The 24774-nt window shown below is 34.2% G+C and overlaps 1 protein-coding gene across 6 annotated transcripts in view; it reads left to right on the top strand.

The window, feature by feature from the left end:
- The window catches only part of VPS54 (VPS54 subunit of GARP complex), a 121218-nt gene that overhangs the window by 35401 nt on the left and 61043 nt on the right, over positions 1 to 24774 (top strand). For 3 of the 6 annotated variants that reach the window (XR_005079703.2, XM_053663408.1, XM_037126303.2), the window contains exons 2-7: positions 8985 to 9140; positions 10933 to 11174; positions 14422 to 14500; positions 17103 to 17137; positions 18223 to 18354; positions 21615 to 22000. Coding sequence is in view for 5 of the 6 variants with exons in the window: in XM_053663408.1 (XP_053519383.1) it covers positions 9005 to 9140; positions 10933 to 11174; positions 14422 to 14500; positions 17103 to 17137; positions 18223 to 18354; positions 21615 to 22000 (1010 nt within the window). In the remaining variant the exon portion in view is untranslated. Of the gene's footprint in view, positions 1 to 8984; positions 9141 to 10932; positions 11175 to 14421; positions 14501 to 17102; positions 17138 to 18222; positions 18355 to 21614; positions 22001 to 24774 lie in introns of those variants that run through there. The other 3 variants (XM_037126304.2, XM_037126305.2, XM_037126306.2) reach the window with 3 other exon arrangements.

Here is a 24774-nt window from a genome sequence, read left to right as displayed (position 1 = left end):
ACTGTCAATGGATGCTTAAAGTTTTTTCTACCTCTTGGATGTTTTGAATAATGTTGCTATGACATGGGGTGTAAGTATCTCCTCAAGACCTTGCTTTCAGTTCTTTTGGGTATATACCTAGAAGCGGAATTGCTGTATCATGTACTAATTCTATTTTTAGTTTTTTTGAGGGACTGCAATATTGTTTTCTATAATAGCAGTACCATTTTATATTCCCACCAGCAGAGCTTCTCCACATCATTGCCAATACTTATTATTTTCTGATTTTTTTTTTGATAGTAGCCCTCCTGATGGGTATGTGGTCTGTACTTTTTTTTTAAAGATTTAATTTATTTGTTTTTAGGAGAAGGGAAGGAGAAGAGAAAGAGAGAAACATTTAATGTGTGGTTGCTTCTCATGTGCCTCCTACTGGGGACCTGGCCTGCAACCCAGGCATGTGCCCTAGACTGGGAATTGAACCAGTGACCCTTTGGTTTGCAGGCCAGCACTCAATCCACTGGGCCACACCAGTCAGGGCTGCAGTTCTATTTTTAATGGCAGTTTAGTCCAGTGTTTTGTTGTGCCATAGCTTATTAACCAACTCCTTATTTCAGATTGTGGTTCTTTTTCAATCTTAAAATAATGCTGAGATTTTTCTTTTTAATCTTCACCCAAGGATATGTTTATTGATTTTAGAGAGAGAGGAACTGGTGGGGGCGGTGGGGGCAGAGAGAGAAACATTGATTGGTTGCTTCTTGTACCTGCCCCAGCTGGGGACTGAACCCACAGTTTAGGTATGTGCCCTTACCAGGAATCAAATCCACAGCCTTTGGTATATAGGATGATGCTCCAACCAGCTGAGCCACCTGGCCAGGGCAATGCTGGGATTATTTTTGTTAATATTTTGGAGTGTGTGCATATTTGTTTTAGGATATATAATCTAGAAATGAAATTTAAAGTAACTCGAAGGGAGAGGAGGCATTAGGTAAGTAGAAACATGGTATGATTATTAAGGAGGCCTTGATAGCATGATGGATTAGAGACACAATTAGACCATCCTGTCTGGAATTGACATTATTTGTGGCTAATAGGAAATAAGGCTAGAAAGGAAGATAAGCATCAGATTGTGGAAAGGCTTGAGTACCAGCCTATAAAGCTTGGCATTTGTCTGAAAGTTAAATAATTTTGAGCTGAAGTATAACAGAATTAAAACTTCCTAGATTTAATCCTAAAGCAACATGTAGAATAGTTTAGACTGGAAGCAGACCAGTTAGAGGACCACAGTGTGACAGAAGCATGATAGAGGTCAGGCAAGTTTAGATTTTATAAAGTTGGGTGTTTTTAAAGTAGGATATCACTTTTGAAAAAACAGAAAAAGGGAAATAAATGATTAGTTATTAACCACTCTGCTAAAATGTTTTGTATATGTTGAAATGGTAGAGGAAAACTAGAAAGATTTACTATTACCTTACCTATAATGAGCAATTTCATGGATAGTTCAGAGTTGACTGTAAATGATATTATAATTCCAGTATTCTCTGTAAGTAGTTACTATATCAGTGTAGAAGTAAGAGAAGAAATTTTTGCACAGTATTGGGTAATGCTCATGGTAAATGTTTCTGTGTTTCAGCTGCCTTCTCTTTCAGCCTTTATAGAATTCCAGTTTTAATATATAATATTTTCCTCCCACAACATTAAAATTTCATTGAAATCTATTAATTTCTTTCCTCTATTTCAAGTTGGACAATAATGCCATCTTCAGGTAGATTAACAGTTACAAATTGAATGTTTTTCTTTCTCTCTGATATTCATATTTTACATTATTTATCTATTTAACATTTGACAAATATGTAAAGTTTCTTCTCCCCAACATTTTATTGTGAAAATTTTAAAACATAGAGAAAAGTGAAAGAGTAGAACATGTTGCACTCATATACGCTTCACTTAGAGTAATCACTTTTAAATGTTGTCATATTTGTTTTATCTGTGTATTTTTTGTCAAATCACTCCTAAATACTTAAGTATTCATGTCCTAAGTATAAAGACATTTTCCCCTAATCTCAATACCATTAATACACCTAAGAAAACTAATTAAAAATCCATATTCAGAATTTCCCAGTTGTTTTAAGAATGTATTAGAGCTATTTTATTTTCTTTTTGAACCAGGACTCAGTCAAGGCTCACATACCACTTTTAGTTGTTGTCTATTTATTTCAATATAGAATGGTTTCCACCTTTTAAAACTGACATCGGTAAGTGTCCAGACCAGCTTTCTTCTATAAGGTCTCATTCTCAATTTGTTTGATTGTTTCTCCATGTTGTGGTTTAACCTAACAATCCTATTTTTGACTGTTTCCTATAGACTGGAAAGTAGGTCTAGAGTAGGGGGTACTTAACCTTGGGTTCGCAGACTCCATAGGGTCTGTGAATAGAATTCAGGGAGTCTGTGAACTTTGGATTGGGAAAAAATTACGTCTTTAACTTTGTGGTCTCAACTGGGGTGATTTGTTCTTTTCTCTTTTTTTATCATCACTTGGAATGTTTGGCTTTGTCTGGAGATATTTTTGGTCGTCACAACCGGGTAGGTGAGTGCTATTGGCATCAAGTTTATAGAAGCCAGAGATGTATCTAAAGATCTACTGTGTATAGAGGGAGAACCCCAAATAACAAAGAATTATCCAGCTCAAAATGTCAGTAGTGCTATGGTTGAGAAATCATGCTTAACTGGATTTTAGCATTTCCTTTGATTATGAATTTAGGAAGCTCTTCACAGGGATATTAGCATTACCTATAACTCTGTCACCAGCAGAAATTTCACATTAAACTGCTGCAGGTATCTCAAAATATTTATGCTCATTGTTTAGAAAGATTTGCATTAATTAGAAAGCAAAATTATTACTATATTACAATGTAAAAAGATAGCTTGATAGCTATGTTTCATTGTCCTTTGAAATTTTATGTATTTTATGCATTATAAACATTGTTGTGGGAAGGGGTCTGTAGACTTCACCAGACTGCCAAAGGAATCCCCAGGACCAAAAAGCTTAACACCTGGTCTAGAGGCTTGTGTAGGTTGACTTAAACATTTTTGGTGCAGATGTTTCATAGATAATATTTATTTTATATTGCCTTTTCATGAGTCACAAAGTACCAAGTTGTCTTACTATTTTTTTAGTAATACCAAGTTTGATGACTTAGTTAAGGTAGTGACAGCCACATCTTCCCATTTTATTTATTTATTTTTTATCCTCACCCAAGGACATTTTTTTTCATTGCTTTTGGGGAGAGAGGGGGGGACAGAGAAAAGCACTGATGTGAAAGAAAAACACTGACTGGTTGCCTCCTGTATGCCTCTGGGGATCATATGCACCCAGATTAGGTTTTGAAATTGCAATCTAGGTATGTTCCCTGACTGGTAATTGAACCTGTGACCCTTCAGTTATGGGACAATACTCCAACCAACTGAGTCACACCAGCCAGGGCAGATCTTTCCATTTTAAAGATACATTTTTCCCTTTGCATTGCTAAGTAATCTGTGGGATAATACTCTGACACCAGGTGAATTTTCTATTTCTGAACAACCTTTCACCTAATGGCTTTAGCATATGTTGATAATTTTTGCTTAAATCAGATTTTACATATGGGGGTTAAGGAATGGTGACTTTCCAATTCAGTTATTTTTTTTCTACATTTATTACTGGCATTCTTCTGTAAAGAAGAATTTTCCTTTCCCAACTTGAACCGCCTCCTTACACCCCTATTTCCTTATCTGTTCCTCTACTCAAGTATCACTCTGGATTCATTAATTTTTATTTATTTAATATGTTACACTCAATTGTTTGTTTCTTCCTTCCCTTCCCCTTTCCCTTTTTTTTTACCTTTTCTTCCCTCCCTTTTTCATTCTTTCCTTTCCTCCCTCCCTCTATTCCTCTCTTTTTTCTTGAGTGTTCAAATTCTCTCAACTGTGACAGCAGAGCCCCTTTAATTTGGTCCTTTGTCCTTTTGATTTACCCTACTGGTCTGTGAGCATTTCCTTGCTTTCCAACACACGAAGAGTTCCCAGGATCATCTTGTTATTTCTGTGCTTTAGGTTTAGAGTCAGATCCCGAAGGACTGTGATTTCTTTGTGGAGAACAGTATTTAGAGACCAAGGTCTGAGCACTTGGTGTGTTCATTGCTTCTGGGGTGACATTCCTTCTAGGCCCTTTTAATAGAAGCTTTTAACTAAACTTATATTATTATTACTTTATTTATTTATTTGACTCCTCATCCAAAGATATGTCTATTGATTTTAGAGAGAGGGGAAGGGACAGAGAAAAAGAGAGAGAAACATCAGTCATTTGCTTCCTGTACACACACACCAACCAGGGATTAAACCCACAATCTAGTTATGTGCCTTGACTGGGAATCAAACCTGAGACCTTTCAGTTACTGGACAATGCTCTGACCAACTAAGCCACCCAGAAAAGGCTAAACTTTTACTTTATTTATTTATGGATTTTTATCCTCACCTGATGATGTTTTCATTTGCTTTTTTAGAGAGAGAGAGAGAGGAAGGAAAAGAGAGAAATATCAATACAAAAGAAGCATTGACCAGCTCACCTTCCTACACTCACAGACTGGGGATCTGTGCCAGGATCAGGGAGGGATTCTATGCATCTAGCCCTGAGGTTGCATGTGTTCACACCAGTGCCTGCTCCTGGACCAGGGATGAACCCACAATCTAGGCATTTGCCCTATCCTGGAGCCACACTGGCCAGGGCTAAATTTTTAACATAAAAAGATATTTTGAACAAGAAAGAAAATATTTCTGATATACTCATCCTTGCAAATTCTTTGCTTTGGAATCTGTTTATAATTTTTTTTCCTTAACAGGCCAGGCTCATGCTCTTATCTACTCACTCGAGGATTATTACTAGCTGTCTAATGTGTCTCTTTTCTCATCTGTTTATATACTACCCATTTATTCATTTATAAAATACTTACTATCATATTTTGCCATGTTTAATGTGCACTTTTTTGCCCACATTTTTGAGGGAAATATAAGGATGTACATTACACATAGGTAGTACTAATTCCATATTTATATAAATGTTTTTAATTCTTTTATATATGCTTATGAGTTAAAAGTGTAACTCTAGGGAACAATAACAATACCCATATTCAGAAGAATACCCTGGAATATGATAATTGGTTTTGTTTCTAAATATAAATAAAAATCAAATTAAACAATTAAAACGAAAGATTCTTTTCCTGAAAGTTTGGGCCAAAAACATGAGTGCACATTATACATGGCAAAATATGTTAGATGCAGTTGTGTGCCAGGCACTGTGTTAGGCATGTAGAATACACAGGAGAATTGGAACATCAAGAAGTTCACAGTCTAATAGGGAAGGCTTATATGAAAACTAGAATTTCTTTATGATTGGTGCAAACTCATACTCATGAGTTTCTCACACTCATGATGGAAACTCAGGAGTGTGAGAAACTAAAGGCTTACAGATAAGATAGTATTTGAGTATGGCATTGATGTAATTGTAATGAGATTACCATGTGAAGGGTAGAGCTATTTATAGATTTCGTTGTAGGTGACTATTGATAAGATGCCAAATTCTTTTCTAGATGGTGGTTATAAATGGAAGTATTAGAAATCAGGTTATCACTTGCATTTAATGCTTAGAACTTTCTTCCTCTATTTTGTGTTTTTTGTTTTTATTTTTCCTAATTTTTTTGCCTAGGTAGACAAACTATTCTTTGGTTTGTAAGACAAAGCCTAGTCCACTGAGCCACACCAGTCAGGGCCTGTTCTTTATTTACACTGAAACTTTTTACTAAGATCCCTCATTTCTGTTCCTTAGCCTTTCATTGAAAGATGATTTATTTTCCCGAACTTGGTTTAGAGGCCATGTGAATTTGTTGTATTTGTTTATACATCCATGTCTTATGAATAAACCCATTTTTTCTTTACTAGTGATTGCACTTACCAAGTATCTATAGCATACTTGTTATGTTGTCATTAATACAAGTTTGGCTCTTACCGTGGGAAGATCTTAATAAATACAGGATGGTGAAGGGAATAGAGAGTCGAGTGATGGGAAATTAAGGCTCACCTATGTAGGCAACCCCTTAATTTTACGTGATCCTTTTATGGCTGGAGTTGTCTTTTTTTTTTAAAATATTTTATTTATTTATCTTTAGAGGGGAAGGGAAGGAGAGAGGGAGAGAAGCATCAATGTATGGTTGCCTTTCGTGCATCCCCTGCTGGGAACTGGCCTGCAGGGAAGTAGCCTGCAACCCAGGCATGTGCCCTGACTGGGAATCGAACTGCGATTGTCTGGTTCGCAGGCCCGCGCTCAATCCACTGAGCTACACCAGCCAGGGCTGGAGTTGTCTTTTTTATAAGAAGAATTAAGAGACATTTAAGAAAAAAATAGGAAATTGCATGTTTTCTAATTCAGAATCTTTAATAAGTACATAAAGTGTTCCTCCTATCTCCCTCCTCTCCCTACCAGATACAGAAATAACTTTTAGAAGTCTAAAATTGTTTTTCTACAAGTTCCCATCTCCCTAAGTATTTCTAACTTTCTAATATGGCACTTAGGATTTCTTTTGCTGTAAAAACAACATGGTGGTAAAAAGAATAAATTGAAATTGTAATGTACTATTGTTGGGATCGGTATTTAATTTACCAGATATCAAGCAATGAGAATTCAGTATAAAAACATTTCTTATTTACAGGGTCTGACACAAATAACTCCTCTTTTTCATTACAAAATATTTTTATTACAAAATCATAAGCATGTAATTCTGTAACATAACAATGTCACAGTCAAGCACACCATATGATGTTTTAGGTGAAATACTCAAATTGCCATCCATCTCGTGCAAGACATTCACATACCCTACCAACCATGCTCAAGCAAGCCTTACTTCTGCAGGACCCTGTATTTGTAGCTTATCACTTAAAGTGTCAAAATGTGTTCATTTTAGCCATTTTATTTGATGAAATTAACAAAAAAGTTAAACATGTTTAATGCATAATTTAGAATTGTCTTCACCAAATGCTGAATGTATAGTATTCTGTGGCATACAGTGTTTTCTGCCCTTTAGATGTTTCTTCTCTCTTAAATATGCAAATGCTTTTATACAGAAATAACCATATGCTTAATGTGTATGGATATAAATGCAGCAAGCCAATGATGCCTTTCAAACCAAAGCCCTGATTAATTTTCCAAGATATTTTTACCAAAGTATTCCTTTGTACCATACAATTCACCAAATTGCCAAAGAAGCCCACAGGACAAAAAAAAATGCTTATGGTTCCTTACTGCTTAGAGAACTAACTATAGTCTAGCTTTACTGTGGATGTATGTGCCCTTTATTTGTCACTTCCCAGTGTAAACGTTCCACACTAGCCAGGTCAGTTTACACAGTCTTATGATTCCATATCCCTTAACCTTTATTCATGCGGTTGTTTGCTTTCTGTTTAGGTACCTTGAAGAAGTTATTTATCTTTGTTTATATTCTTAGTAGCTTGTTTCTTATGGTCTCAGTAAGTGGCATGATTGAAATGTCTCCTTTGCATTAGAATGAGTGGGACAGACATGCAAGGAAGTCTGGGAAATGTAATTTTTAGCTTTCCATTGTACTAGAGGGAAATTAGAATGGATGAAGTTTTTGTCACTGGTTCTAGCCTTATGTCGTTGTTCTTTATTTCTTCTTATTTTTCTATTTACCAGACTTCCTAAGTTAGGTTTGGGGTTTTTTTTAGTATACTTGTTAAATCATATATGTCTTTGTAAACCACTTAGTCTTTCCAGGCCTTCCTATACTTGCCTCTATTATGGGGGAAACTTAAGCTAGGTGATGTGGGTTTTTTTTTATTTTGCCATGTGGGGGCTAGGTGATCTTTAAATTTCCTTTCAGCTATAAGCTTTTGTTTATATCCACTAATTTATTCCTTCACTAAAACTATTGAGTGCCTGCTATTTGATAGATATACTCAGCAATAAAAGATTATCTGCTCTTTAATAATAAAGTACTAAATGTTTTTCAGTATCCAGTTTATGTACTGCTTCATTTGTAAAGTTTTACCCAACACTATAATCTATATTATGTTGCCCACAAATTCTTTCAGGACATACTAAAAAATGTAGACATAGGCTAACTGGTATTTTACTTATTAGTGTTTTGATGACTTAATTTCAGGCAGATTGAAGAACTATACTGTTATAATCATTTGATATAGTGGTAGGCATGTAGTAGTAATAAGTATAATATTTATGAACACAGACTTTGAGGCAGGCATTGTTTTAAATGCTTTCCATATGTCTGTTCCTTTGTTACAACACATTTATGAGGTAGGATCTCTTTTCATCTCCATTTTTTCAGATGATGTAAAGCACACAAAAGCTAAGTAAATTTCCTCACAGTTATACTGCTGGTACGTGAAGCTGGGATATGAACCCAAGGAGTCACATTTCAAAAAACCATGCACTTACCCATTTTGCCATAATGCATAATCACTGTATACTTGTTGAATGAATGGAATGTTTTCCTTTTTAGTAGATATTGGTTACAGCTTTACTTTCTATTGGCACTTTGGATAGAAGATTAAGGATAGGTCACTTTGGGGAGAATACTTTTTAAACAAGGACAAATAACTTTCTTAGCAAACTAAATAAATACAGAGTGACTCTCAATAGTGAATATTCAAATTGTGTACTTGGGGATTTTGCATAATGTGTTTGTTTTTGAAAGGAAGTTTGTGACATGCATAATGCTTATACCGGGTGGGGCAAAAGTAGGTTTACAGTCTTGAATCCGTAAAACAGTTAACAAAGCTACTGTACACTTATGGTTCCTTATTGCTTAGAGAACCAACTATAACCTGCATATCTTTTTCCATAACAAACAACTGTAAACCTACTTTTGCCCCACCCTGCAGATGAATTTTTATTCATATTAAGCATCTTGAATATTATTTGTTTCTTACTCATTTTCAGTTGAGTGGTGGTTTTATGCAATGGCTTCAAGCCACAGTTCTTCACCAGTGCCTCAAGGAAGCAGCAGTGATGTTTTCTTTAAAAAAGAGGTAGATCCAACTAAACACATTCGACCTGTGCAGTCACTGCCAGATGTGTGTCCCAAGGAACCCACAGGTAATGCTTTTATTTTTTGAGGATTTGTATTATCTTTAAATGAGTAGACAGATTTCATCTACTTATCTTAAAATAGTAAATTTTAGGTGTTAAAATTGAAGAGATGTAAATAATTTGGAAGTAAGTACATTAGGAAATTGGAATGTAGTTCTTTTCATGCATTTTTATAAAATAAGTTACATACATAAACTTAAAAAATGTTTTGAAAATATAGGTACAGATCGAAAGCTCTTTAGTTAAACACAATACAGTCAGCCCTGGCTGGTATGGCTCAGTGGATTGAATGCCAGTCTGGGAACCAAAGGGTCACTGGTTCAGTTCCCAGTCAGGGCACATCCTGGGTTGCAGGCCAGGTCCCCAGTAGGGAGTGCAAGAGAGATAACCACACATTGACGTCTCTCTTTCTCTCCTCTCCCCCTCTCTCTAAAATAAAATGAAATCTTTAAAATTAAAAGAAGCATTATAGTCAGCTCTCATTATTTGGAATTTTCATATTTGCAAATTTGCCTACCCCTTAAAACTTATTTATAACCCCCAAATCAATATTTTGGCACATTTGTGGTCATTTGCAGACATGCACAGAGGAGTTAAAAATGTAAATCACCTGATGTACACATTCCCACTTGATGTTGAACAAGGCAATACTCTGCCTTCTTGTTTCAGCTGTCATGCTATAAACAAGTGTCCTCTTTGTGGTCTATTTAGTACCATGTTTTTTTACATTTTTATACTTTTTGTTGGTGATTTTGCTTTTTAAAATGTACCCAGATGTAGTGCTGAAGTGCTTTCTAGTGTTAGTAAGCACAGGAAGGCTTTAATGTGCCTTATGAAGAAAATATGCCTGTTATGCTCTGGCTGGTGTGGCTCAGTGGATTGAGCACCGGCCCACAAACCAAAGGATCGCAGGTTTGATTCTCAGTCAGGGCACATGCCTGTGTTGTAGGCTAGGTTCCCAGTAGGGGGTGTGTGAGAGGCAACCTCACGTTGTTTCTCTCTCTCTCTCTTTCTCCCTTCCTTCCCCTCTCTAAAAATAAATAAATAAAAATCTTAAAAAGAAAATATGCATGTTATGTAAGTTTCACTCGGGTTTGAGTTATAGTTGTGTTAGCTATGAGTTCAATGTTGATGAATTAACAATATATATTACATAAGGATTCTTTAAATAGCCATGTATGATTCTGTATTAATAAATTAATGAAAATATTGTGACCAGAGACATGCAGGAATCTAACCCTGTATTTCCACTAGGAGCAGTGGTTCAGTTCAGTATTTGCTAACTAAGTGTTCAGTGATTTTCTAGAAGAGAACTACTGTAATTACAAGAATCAACTGTATATTTTCCTTTCCTCTATGGTTAATGTCACAGTAGCATTTATGTTATCTGATAGTAAGCCAAATAAATAATTTTGGGACCAGTCCTATGGGGGAAAACACTGGAATATTAAAGGATAGAGGATATTCAGTAGAAAGTAGAAGAGTTTTGACGTTGAAAGAAGATAAATTGTACAGTAAGGAAAGGAATTAATAGAAGGCGATCTTTACCACCTAACCCACCCTGTAACTACAAGCCTCAAATTTTGCATATCTTTCATGTTGTACATGTTTTTTCCTCCTTTGGCAATTGATGCTGAAAGTTCAAGTTTATTTAATCAGATTAATTTTTATTAAAACATTTGCTATAGAAGAGAGTTATTGCTTTGTATAATGTAGAATTTAAGCATTTTTATTTTTCTAGGACATACTTTCAAACACAGAACTTACTTTACAGAGTTCTCTTGTTTACTTTTTGCAGGTGATTCAAATAGTATATGTGTTGCCCCATCTCTAGTTACAGATCAACATAGATGGACTATATATCATTCCAAAGTAAATCTCCCAGCAGCATTAAATGATCCTAGATTAGCAAAAAGAGAATCTGACTTCTTCACAAAAACATGGGGATTGGACTTTGTGGACACTGAAGTCATACCTTCATTCTACCTCCCACAGATCAGCAAGGAACATTTTACAGTATATCAACAGGAAATCTCTCAGGTAATATCTAATCTTGAAGTTAGTTATAGTCAGGTCAGAAATAATAAAAATACTTTTAGTTTGATTTATAATGGATTTTCACCAATAGTCTTTGAGGAACATATTGTATTCTTTTTTGTTCATATACATTCTATACTGGATTGTATCTAATTCTTTGCTTAGATTTATGTAAATATATTTCTCTTACTATAGTGATTTTTCAGAATGATATATTCCTAATATGAAAAGAGGAACAAATTTAAATGAAAATAAACAGAAAAAAGAAATAAACACCAAAGTCAAAAATTAATGAAAGAGAAAGTAGAGCAATAATACAGAAAGTCACTGAAACCCAAAGTTGGGTTATTTATGAGAAGATCAATAAAATTTACAGACCTCTAGCAATACAGATTAGGAACAAAAGAAAGAAGACACAAATCACCAATAACAAGAATGAGAGTGGTGACATCACTACAGATTCTACAGAGATTAAAAGGCTGATATTTAAATACAAACAACTTTATGCCAGTAAATTTAACAACTTAGATGAACTGACAAATTCCTTGAATGACAAAAATATCAGAGCTCTATCAAGAAGAAATGGATAACTCAAATAATCTTACCTTTATTGAAGAAATTGATGTGTAGTTAAATACCTTTCCACAAAGGTAACTCAAGTCCAGATGGCTTCTCCATTGAATTCTACTAAACATTTAAGAAAAAATACCAAGTCTGCACATATTTTTCACATATTGGTGAACATGTGGAGGACAGTGCCAGTATTAGGATGAGGCAAGTGAGGTGCCTAAGGTGTAAAATGTGAAGAGGCACCCGAATCTGAAAATAGGTGACTCCTTAAATACTGCATCCATGGCTCCTTGCTTGTCTCACTCTATTGCCAGCCCTGGTGTAGTAACTGGAACTCTTATATACTATTGGTGGTAATTTAAAATGGTAGAACTCTTTTGGAAAGCAGTTTGGCAGTTTCTTAAAAAGCTAAAAATATCCAGTTCAGCATATAAGGAAGTTGGAAGTTTTTACTTCAGTCCTCACAAAAAGAAAAAATCTGAACAAACTTAAAATCAACAACTGAGAAGGTATTTGAAGGTCACAGTCCAGGGGCACAGACTTACTAAAACACTGAGATGTAATCAAAAGACTATTGAATGCTTCCCCTTTTCCCATACCTTACCATCACATAAACAGGGAACCTGTGTAATAATAGTAGAATACAATGGAAAGGCTTGCATGTGTCAGACTTTATTTAAGAAGTCTCTGAAGATAGCAAGGAAGACAAAACAAGGATACCATAGGAAATTTTAGCCTCTGACACCTGTAGCTATGGCAACCAGTAAAAACAGCATACTTCCTAACCAGATAAACATAAGACCATGCAGTAAAGGCCTATTTACCTCAGGTCTTTTAATCCAGTACATCATATGTGGTTTTCAAGAAAAAAATTACAATATATAATAAAGACAATATACACACATGGTTTAAAGAGACAGCAAGTACCAGGATAAAATACAGATATGGCAGCAATGTTGGGAATTTAAAACAACTTTGGTTAATATGCTGAGGGATCTAATGGAAAATGTGGACAACATGTAAGAATAAATGGGTAATATAAGCAGAAAGATGAAAACTCTAAGAAAGAATCGAAAGAAAATACTGCAAATTAAAACACTTAACAAATGAATAATGCCTTTGATGGATTTCTTAATAGACTTGGAGTATAGAGGAAAGAATCAGTGAACTTAAGGAAATGTTGATAGAAACATCAAAATGTGTGGGTTGAAGTGAAAGCAGAGCTTAGAAGGAAATTTTAACAGCATTGAATGCATTTATTAGGGAAGAAGAAAGATCTAAAATGAATAATCAAGCATTCCTACCTTGGGACTGGAATAGATATTTCTTTAGAGGAGATATACAAATGACCAGTAAGTACATGAAAAGATAGTCAAGATCATTAATGGTTTTAAATGGTAAATTTTATGTTATATAATTTTAACATACATACACACTGGGAAAAGATCTGAACAAATGTCTCACCAGTAATGGTAAATAATGTACCAAAAAATGCTCATCATCATATGTCATCAGGGAATTTCAAATTAAAACATGAGATGCCACTACACATATTAGAACAGCAAAAATATGTCCTGGCTGAATAACTCAGCTGGTTAGAGCATTGTCCCTATAAGCAAACATTGCGGGTGCAGTCCTAGGTCAGGGTACCTATAAGAATCAACCAATGAATACATAAATAAGTGGAACAACAGCCCTGGCTGTGGGCTCAGTTGATTGGGACATCATCCCATACACCAAAGGTTGCAGGTTTGATTCCTTGTCAGGGCACATACCTAGGTTCCAGGTTTGATCCCTAATCAGAGCATGTATAGGAGGCAACTGGTCAATGTTTCTTTCTCACATTGATAATTCTCTCCCCCCCCCTTATTCTCTCTCTAAAAATCAGTAAACATATCCTCAGGTGAGGATTAAAAAAATAAATGGAACAAAAAATTGATGTTTCTCTCTCTTTAATTTCCTCTTTCTCTAAAATCAGTTACAAAAATATTTAGAGTGGCAAAAATCCAGAACACTGACAACACCAAATGCTGGCAAGGATGTAGACTGATAGGAATTCTCCTTCGTTGTGATTAGGGATGCAAACTGGTATAGCCACTTTGAAAGACAGTTCTGTATAGTTTCTGACCAAACTATTAGAACTCTGAATACTACTAACCCAGTGTTTTTCATTAACACATTGTACTTTCCCATGTGTCTTATTTATGATATCTCTGAAAAGATGACAATGTTGTTAGTGTTTATTTCATCTGAAATCAGAGTGGAATATATATATATATATATATATATATATATATAGACTCAAAATGTCAACTAATAACTATCTATCTTAGCTATATTGGTTTTCAAAATTTTTTCTTTTAAAAAATTATTTTTTTACTTGACTTTTGTAAGTAAGGATTTTTTTCATTTGCTTTCCCACTTCATTCCAATTTTATGGAGATTTTACTAGTGTAAGTAAATAGGTGTTCATACATCTCAGTGATATTTAGTTTATTAAGCATACTTATTTATATAAGTTCAAAAGTCTAGTGATTTCATATTTAAAAATCATAGAAGTAATTTGGTATGTCTGATTCTGTTGTGAAACATGTTGATACTTTGATACAATACAGTGATTTGTATACAATACATATTGCAACATAGCACTGATCACATTATTTAATTGTCCTTTCATCAGAGAGAGAAGATTCACGAGAGATGCAAGAACATTTGTCCTCCTAAAGATACCTTTGACAGGACTCTCTTACATACTCATGGTATGAATATGTAGATATTTGTAGATAATATATAAATGTGTGCTGTTTGTAGCATAGCAAATATTAATGAACAAAATTTTTATTTTTGGAACTTGTTGCTTGTCCTACCTATGATTTTTATGTCTAGTGAAACTTTTATACCTTACAATTACAATCTTTTCTAAAAGCTTTTAGAGAAAAATCTTTGGTCTGATGGTAGTGTTGTCTTCAATAAATGCTTATTTAATATCTGAATACTTGGTACTGTGCTCATTGCTTAAAAATACATAAATAAGGAATAGTCCTCAAGAAGTTGATGATCTTCTTAGTAAGGTTAAGAAAAAATAACCTGAAAATCACCCCATTGTATATCAAGCGGTAAGTTCAGTGTGGTAAAATTGTATAGAGCTCTTAACTTAGCCTTAGAAAATTTCTGAGTTGATGATGATTGCCTGTGTTTTAAACTAGCTATTGAGAAAGATTTATGTGGGAAAAGGCATTACAGGAAAAGGGAACAGTTTGTACAAAGCTATAGACTCAAGAGATAAATTAGCATGCTCAAGGGACTGCAAGAGTTCAGTATATTGGCTCTAATGGGAGCAAGAAAAGAAGCTGAAGAAATAGGCGGGAGTCAGATCAAGAGCCTTGTATGCCATGCTAAGTAAGGGATATTTCTTTTCTTAAAGCAGTATAGAGCTTCAAAATCTTTTAACCAGACATAATCAGATTTATGGTTATACATTTTCACCATGGAAACAGTTGAGGATAATACATTTTTGAATGATGATGAAACTAAAGGCAAGGAGACAGTTGGAGGCTGTTGCATTAATACAAGTGAGAAATCATGTGGCCCCAAATATCAGTTATAATAATAAAGATGGAGAGGAAGCTGGGCCTTTGAGAGATCTAGGCACAGGTTTTGGTGGTCACTTAGCTGGTGATAGAACAAGTTGATTCAAGGATGACTCCCAGGTTTCTTGCTTAGGCAGCTGGTACAATTTAGTGAGAAAGGCAGTATAAGAGGAAGAATTTTGGAGGAGATGAAGACTGGTTTAATTGTACAATACTTTTGCAGAGAAGATATCTGGTATGCAACCTGGAGCTCAGGAAAGAGATCTGGGCTGGAGATGCAGGTATAGTAGACATTATCATAGACAATATGTGAGATAATATCATGGTAGTTGAATCCAAGGGCATGGATGGGATCATACAGGAAGGATGTGAATAGTGAGAGGAAAACAACTGATAATAGAATGCTGAGGAGCTGCCACATTTAAGGGGCAGATAGAAAATGAGGTACTTGTGAAGGAGACTATAAAGAAGTAGTAAGAGAGATAAGAGAATTAACAAAGAGTTCCACTATTGAAATGAAAGTTAGCGAGAATTTCAAAGAAGTGAGAATAGGGATGGCTGGGGTGGAGGGGAGTGGTGGGGGTGGGAGATGGAGACAAATGTATATGAATAACAATAAAAAAGTGAGAATGATTATTCTACAATGTCAGAATACTTCAGTTTGTACACTGAGAAGTCTTTGTGGATTTGGCAACTCAGGAGCTCGTAGGGGAGGGAATTTAGACTGGAGTGGTGGTTACAGAAACCTCAATACTATGTATTGAGGTGTGAGTTCAAAAGAAAGAAATGGAGACTACCAGTGTGGATGTGACTTGAAAATCTGAGACAGAGGGTATTGACTACAGAGGGAACAGAGTGGAAGAAGACTTTTGCATGACCCAGAATAGATGAGGCAAGAGAGGCATTCGCATAACCCCGGGAGTGAGTGTTTCCTTTAATTTTACACCTGAGTCCTCCCTTGCCTCAGTCTAGTCTGGGCCCTAGATCCATCCTTCCTTCTTTCCCTCTTTTTCTTCCCTCCCTGCCTCCCTTCATTCCTTTCTTTCTCATTCTTTTTTTTAATAGGAGAGAATGGAACATGTTTATGTGCAGAGAGGAAAATGATCTCAGAAGGAGGAGGAGGTTGAAGATATGGAGAGGCAGGGTAATTGATTAGGCAAGCTCACAGAAGAGGCTGGAGGGGATGGATTACTTTTGGGAAGGAGGGTACTTTGTTTGAGATCTTAATGGTGAGACGAAGATAAAGTAGGTTCAATTACAGATAAGTTTGTACATGTTACAGACTAAAATGTATAAGCAAATATAGTTAAAATATTTTTTTAAATCTTTGATCAAAAGAAATTCTGGAAGGGATGATGGATGTTTTGTACAAACAAAACAGTACTTCTATTTTAGAATTTAATTCATTTTTAAAAACTATATAGCATGCCAAACTTAATCTCACCAACGAATTAGATAGCATCAGGCTTTCTGTGTAGCTAATCACTGTAGTCTAACTTATTGTAGGCTAATCATTCTCACTTAAAATGTACTTTGTTGTTTTATTGCTACTATACAATTGATTAAAATTACTTGAACATAGGCCTTACAGTGTTTTGCATACTACTAGGGATATAGGAGGTGCTTGATAGATTCATGTTGAACAAAGAAACTTAAGTGGCTATTTGGTTGTGATGTAGTACAGTATTAAATCTTGTCAAAGTATATTTTATGGAAGTAAAATGAAAGTAAGTTTTAAAAATCATATTTTCCTTTTTTCTTTTTTTCATAGATAAATCCAGGACAGATCTGGAGCAAGTACCTAAGGTACTTATGGGAATACAAAGAATAATAAGCTATAAGTCCAATCTTACAGGAACATATTCCAGGGGGAGATATACATATTAAATAAATAATTTTTGTTAAGTATGAGATAGATAAGTGTACACGGTATACTTGTGTTCAGAGATGAGGTGATTAATCTTTGTGTCAAACACAGAGACATGTTTGCCCCTTTGATTGAGTTGAATTGGAAGATAGCAAAGGCATTCTAGGCCAGAAACATGTATAAAGATACTTAAGAGGATATGGAAGATAATTGAGTACTGCTCAAATTTAACTTGTAAAGAGTGGGAATCGCAAGATAAAAAGAAATGAGTAGTTCCAAAAAATGAAGGGTTCTCAATGCCTTTTGAATGAATGAGTTTGGTCTGTGGGTCATGGGAATCCATCTAGAGATTTAAACAGAGAAATTAATTCAGTTATACTAAAGGGCTGTCTGACAGCAATGCAGGGGATAGATTGGGGAAAGACATCATTAAGTGTTGATAAAATGCTGTGTAGGTAAACAAGAGAGGGAATTCAAGCAATATTTGGGCAGTGTAATGAGTAGGACTTAGTACCCAGTTGGATGTGATATATATGAGACAAAAAGTAGGCTTTTCATAACATTGAATTTGTGTGGTTTTAAAATTTAGTGTATATTTAACCTAAAAAAACAATTTTGAAAGAATTTTGAGCAGGAGAACATAAGTATATAAGAAACTGACATCTGGCATTAAAAAAACACTATTTGTGGGAAATAATATGGAAATTTTAAGAGTATAATATCTCCCTTTGGTATATGCCCAGTGGGACTGCCTTAGCACATTTGATCAAGTTGTAATAGAATGATCATCCCCATTGGTAAAGGCAAAAAAAACATTTTTCACAAGCATGTATAGCTTTATGAGACTTTGCTTCTACATTTTTCTAAAGATTTTTATGTAAATGACTCAACTTTTTTATCACTTGCTTTTGCTATTTATATTGAGATCCAAATTAATTATTGTTTAATGGTCTTATGATGTAAGAAGGGATAATGGATGTAAATGAAATGTTTTTCTAATGCAGGGAAATTCATTTTTTAATAGATTTTTATGAAACCAGATTTTGCCTTGGACGATTCCTTAACTTTTAATTCAGTTTTACCATGGTCTCATTTTAATACTGCTGGTGGAAAAGGAAATCGTGATGCAGCTTCCTCAAAGTTGCTACAAGAAAAGGTATTTTCTTTTTTACTTTTTCCATGTAGAAAAATTTTTGTAGTCAAGTGGTGCTGGTTGGTGTGGATTCAGATTTAGTTATTTGGTAAGCACTACTTTTTAAATTTCATTTTGTTTTTATTGATAGTTACAAGCCTTCAAGTCTTATTGATATCGTAATAGTGTTTTGTTTCAATGGAATACATGTTCTGCTGGTAAAAAGGAAAAGCTTATTATTTGAATACTGATTCATCTGAAACAGTTGGTAGAGTTTCAGTTGAAAATATATATTAGAGTTATCTAATTACATGTAATTATAATTGTTTTACCTTTATCCCAAACAATCTATTGGCCAATTTTGTATTCTTTATGATTTAAAACACAGAAAATCAGTTTATCCTAAGGCACTCTTTATCCCCATTTTAAAGCAGATTAACAATTATTCTGTTGTATTTTTAGCTTTGCAAAGCCAAGTCGTTTACATTGTTATTAGTCAGCAGTTTTAAAATTTCTCAGTGTTCTATGTTTTAGAAATCAACATCTTGAATGTCATTTGATATGTAGAACTTTTCAGAATATCTTAACTCACATATCAAGAATCTTTTAAAATTTCAACAGAAAATAAAGACCTTTGATCTCTGGTTCCCCCTACCCCCCTCCCACACTCAGTTTAGAGCTTCTCTAAAACTGAAAAAGCATTTTGTTGTAGTCTACTGACATCTCTTGGCAATATGAAAGCTTGTCTCAGGAAGACAGTTCAATAAATTAGGTCCAGTCCTCCTCAGTAACTGAAGAAAGGACTAGTTTGGAGAGGATAGGAGAAGAAATGTAGGAAAAGAATATGAGTATCATGAATATTCCTTTTCTTACAAATATCAGGATGATCACTTAGTAAGTTATATAATGTCTAATCACTGTGGTGTACACTTGAAACTAACAGAATAATGTATGTCAACTGTAATTGAAAAATAAAAGTGATTTAAAAATGAAAATAATTTAATTTTTTCCTTTGGCAACATTTTTACTTAAAAAGATTTTCCTTGAGTGAGAACAAATTAATAAATCTGATTAAAAAGATGGATTTATGGACATAGGCTTACCCCCAGACCACACTTTCTTATTCCAAATATGTATCCTGGTAGAATAATACCTCAAAAGAAAAAAACAACAAAAGCCAAAGAAAATCTAATTGATCTGTATGGATGCTTTTAGGAATACTTTAAAAATTATTTCCTTTATAGAATATTAATAAGAAATGATTTATGAAAATATGCCTTTGAAAAGAATAGATCAATGGAATATTGATAAATTGCTGAAATCTTTAAAATTCAAATGAAACAGTTTTGCTAAATGTTTAAAATGGCTAAAATAATACAGGTTTTTTTTGGTAAGTTGCAGAATCAGGTTTGTTATATTTACATTCTGGCTCCTCATTTTGCTCTGTTATTAGAAAAGTAATGGAAGACAGATTCTAAGAGAGCCATTTCAAACTCTTTTTATGATTGATATCAGCCGTTTTATCTTGCTAGCTTTATAGAAAGGAGGTGTTACATCCAGGATCAGAGAAATTTGTATGCCCTTGTAGTGCTACCCGAGTGCTGGCCTGTGATGAGATAAGGAGTTTGCACTAGAATGTAAATCATAACATTGCTTTCTTTTAAGAAAGTCTTTTTACAAAAAACAGGGCACTGGGCTTAGCGATGTAGTTGATTTACTTTCCAGCAAAGTTCCATATTTTATCATGGACCTGTTAAACAATTCGTAGACTGGCAGCAGCATGTAAACTGCATTCTGAATAGCACGGTCCTAAAGGAGATCCCCATTCCCAATTTACTGTTCAGAAAATTGAGTCCATTTTAGCTTATGATGTACCTTAGTACTTTTGTCCTCATATTGCTTTTCAAGTAAATAAATGAACAGCTGTATTGAAGATGAAAAGAACAACAGCAGAAGGGTATAAATGCCAAGAGATTTAAACTGTGGGAACATTTCTTATTTCTGATCTATTTTATATTATAATAGATTACCGACAGAGCCTTACTGAAGATATGCCCATCATGATTTTAAGGAAACAGGCTAGGTGACCAAATCATCTCTTCCAGTCTTACGAGTCCTAAATGTTGAAAGTCCATTAACTCTTTAACACTGTGAATTCTCCTGAGATGTTCAGAAATAATGCCTAAATTTGAGCTATTGGTTGTAAAACCTACCAATATGGGAAAAGATATGGAAAGGCATATGCAGTTAGAAAGGAAGAAAAGAAAACTCAAGTGTTAGAAGTCCATATTTGAAATGAAAAAAAGTTTTAATATATGTTACTCTAAGAATTAATCTTGGTAGTGTTATAAAAATATATATGAACTAATTGTTTAAGGCATTTGTCAACCTTTTCAGAGCAAAATTCTTTGGAAATTAACTGGGTTTTACAAATTAATAAAAGAATTTTAAATTCTTTTAAATAAAAAGAATTTAAATAAATTCTTAAAATAAATTTATCTTATTTTTACATTTTATTTTAAAATGTAAAATAAGCAGCCTTAAAAAAATCCAAATTAATTTTAGTACTTTTTATAGTTTGTGACTGGGCCACCAATCTGTCTTGTGGATTCTTTAATATTTTGAGGCAGCATGGTACAGTAGAAACAAGTTCAGCTTTTGAGTCAGACATACCTGGGTTCACATTTTAGTTTTGCCACTTACATAAGACTTTATTCAAGTGACTTAATGTCTTTGAGCCTCAGTTTCCTCATCTGTAAAATGAGAATAATAATTACCTATATTCCAAGATTGTTCAAATTAGAAAATGATGTATATAAAATATCAGTGCCTGGTCCATAGGAAGAGGTTAATGAATAGTAACTATAATCATCTTTTATTCAGATCAGTTATGTGTGGTGTTGGTGACGGCAGTGGTCTCTGGGGGCAAAGAAATCATTCTCTCTCAGATTTTAGAATTTGTGTCTAGATTAAAATCTGAGGTGACTATGGGGTACTCTTACTTTCTAGAAAGTGGTTGGTGTTTGGAGGGCAGTAATCTCAGGGGCAGCAGAAGAAGGTAAATCACCTTCTACTCTGTTGTCTAATATTTATTAATCTTTGGGCTATACCTTTCACCTCCCTTCCCTTTTGTTATGTCCAATATCAGGGATCCCATAATCACACAGTTAAGATAATGGGATTTAAAACACATGTAGAAATCTTGTATCATTTTCAGAAAGTATTTGGATAGTCAAGGAAGGTATACTTATAATACTCCATGATTTTTTTCCTTCCCTCTTAAGCTGAGCCATTATCTGGATATTGTGGAAGTAAACATTGCTCACCAGATTTCTCTACGTTCAGAAGCATTTTTTCATGCAATGACCTCTCAACACGAATTGCAGGACTACCTCAAGAAAACTTCCCAGGCTGTAAAAATGCTTCGAGATAAAATTGCACAGATTGATAAAGTAATGTGTGAAGGATCACTACATATTTTAAGACTGGCACTTACCAGAAATAATTGTGTTAAAGTATACAATAAACTGAAGTTAATGGCCACTGTACATCAGACTCAACCTACAGTACAGGTTTTGTTATCTACTTCTGAATTTGTTGGAGCATTGGACTTAATAGCAACAACACAAGAGGTTCTACAGCAGGAACTTCAGGGCATTCACAGCTTCCGGTATGTCAATTAAGTAAACCATTAGAAATAATGATAGAATTTTTTTTTTAAGTTTAGTGTGTAATGTTAGCTGAAGAAATGTGACTACTGTATTTTTCTGACCATAAGACACACCTAGGTTTTAGAGGAGGAAAATAGGGAAAAAATGTTTGAAGCAAAAAATGTGGTAAAATATTTAATAACATAAATAACAATATTTCACCAATATAAGTGTAAACAGAACTCAACAGCAGCATTAACTACCATTATTTCTCCCAAATTTGGGGGAGGGGGAGGACCGTGCATCTTATAGTCTGAAAAATACAGTATATTTAAAATTACATGGTTCTTTTTCTTCCAGATTGATCTGTTTAGTAATGTTATCATTCTGATATTTTAGTCTTAGTTGAACAAAACCCACAAGGAACAATGTTTACAGGGACATTTGGATGGAGAAGCACAATTAAATTTTTTAGTAGATGAAATCAATGAAATCACAACTTTGAAAATGTTGAAATGGTTTTTTGTCAAGACAGTAGATCAAGATAGAGGAAGGAGTACCAGTATATCTAAAATTAAGTTCATTTTATTTATCTTTTTAAACATTTTTAAAAATTCATTTATCTTTAGAGGGGAAGGGAAGGAGAGAGGGAGAGAAATATCAATGTATGATTGTCTCTCATGCGTCCCCTGTTGGGAACTGGCCTGCAACCTAGGCATGTGACCTGACTGGGAATCGAACCGCGATGGTGTAGTTCGCAGGCCCACGCTCAACCCACCGAGCTACACCAGCTGGGGTAAAATTAAGTTCATTCTAAAAGCTCTTGAATAGGTTTTAAGTTTCATAGTTATTAAATTTTATTTCTGATTTTCAGTCTGTTTATCACATTACAAAAAAAATTCCACATGATGATGGAAAAGACTCAGTTTCCCCTAAGTTCTTACTTTGAAAATACCTTTAAGTTTAGGGTTTTAGTTATTTTATGTGAGGTCATGACAAAATGTTTAATTTATAGATAAACCAGTTGCAAGCCATTAAATTTCATTCAATTAGTAGGCTTACAGTATCCTTGTAAAAACATTTCTATTTGCTGGGAAACCCATCCAAATCTTACACTGCTGAGTAACTGTAAAGAAGTTTTCTAGAAGATATATATTCTGTAACTTAAAAAATACTTAGTATGTTCTGGAAAACTTTGCTTCAAAATAAGCTTACTTTAATTGAATTATAAATTATTGGTGATTGTTACATATGGATATGAAATTGGAATATTTATTTAGGAAGCATTTTAAAAAACTTATCCCAACTTTAATTATAGAAATAATTGATTCATTCATTGAAAAAATAGTTTTTGATCACCTGTTACTTGTCAGACACAAGACAATACTGGAAATATAGCCGTGAACAAAGCAGAGATGTTCTCTGCTCTCATTGTTTCTACAATTTATTTGGCAGGAGAGGAGACTAATTACTGAGTAGTTATGATACAATGTATGTATGGTAAGATGTTGAGGATACAGGTTGCTATGGAGCTCTGATGTTAGTGAAGGAAACTAATCAGGCTTGGATGTTTATACAAAAAGTTTGAACCACAAACCTTTGAGAATCTATTGAAAGCTGTGCCTAGACCTTCTTTTCATAAAAATAACCCTGTACATAAAATTTTACAAGCAATTTTGGTTGGTTCATAGTACTTTGAAACCTACTTTGGATTTTCCAGCATGGAACCCAGGATGATTAAATGATTTTTAGTTTCCTTTTTACCTCTGATGGTTTAAATATTTCTCTTGTGACTATATATAAAGTATATTTTTAAAATAAATAATATTAACTTTTGTGACTACTTTAGTAAAATGGACTTCTATAATGATAGAAGCTGTGTTTTTCAAGTATCACTACTATATAATATCCTGAATGTTAATGGATATTAGGGATCCAGCTCTACCAAGTAAAGTGCTTTAGCCTCTGACTAGAACAGTACTGAGAATAAAATCAAAGATCAAATGCTTGCCTGCTAAACACAAATTCTAAAATTGTTCTAATTTTTACCCTAAAGGTATGCATTTTTTAAAATTTTATTTGCCTTATCTCAAATTTATGCCCAATAATATTGATAAAAAGTATAGTTATCCAAAGCTAAAATATTTAAAAACTGTGTTGATATTTTAATCCAGTATGTCTTATTAGAAGACAGAATGAAAATTTTGTAATCTATTTATTTTGAGTCAAAGAAGAGTATACCTGTATTTACAACCTTCTTTTTGTTTGTGCCTTAACTCAAATGAAAAAAATGTTCTTCACAAAGAGATGTACTGTAAGTCCTCACTTAATGTCATTGATGAGTTCTTGGAAACTGACTTTGAGCAAGATGATGTATATATAACGAAACCAGTTTTACCACAAGCTGATTGATATGAACTAGAGTTAATTCCTATGGCATATTTCTGGTCACAGAAACATCACCAAACTTAGACCCCAAAACACTTCTAATAGTAAACATTGAAATAAATGTGAGCTATGAATACATTTAAGAAGATTAATACAAACAAGTAAGATAATTATTTTCCAGCCTGCTTATTCCAGTTCAGGGCATTTCAGGTGGCTGGAGCCTCTCCCAGCAGCTCAGGGTACAAGGTGGGAACCAACTCTGAACAAGACATTCTTGCACCCGAGTCATATTAACACCCACTCCCACACTCACTCAGGCTGGGACCGTTTAGATATGCCATGTCACTTCATATGCACATCTTTGGGATGTGGAAGGAAATTGGAGTACCCAGAGAAAACACACACA

Source organism: Artibeus jamaicensis, unplaced genomic scaffold (genome assembly GCF_021234435.1).
Source record: "Artibeus jamaicensis isolate MK-2021 breed Jamaican fruit bat unplaced genomic scaffold, CSHL_Jam_final contig_3175, whole genome shotgun sequence".
Classification (NCBI taxonomy): Eukaryota; Metazoa; Chordata; class Mammalia; order Chiroptera; family Phyllostomidae; genus Artibeus; species Artibeus jamaicensis.
Note: the sequence above shows the minus strand (reverse complement) of the source record. Positions and strands in the feature narration are given on the sequence as shown.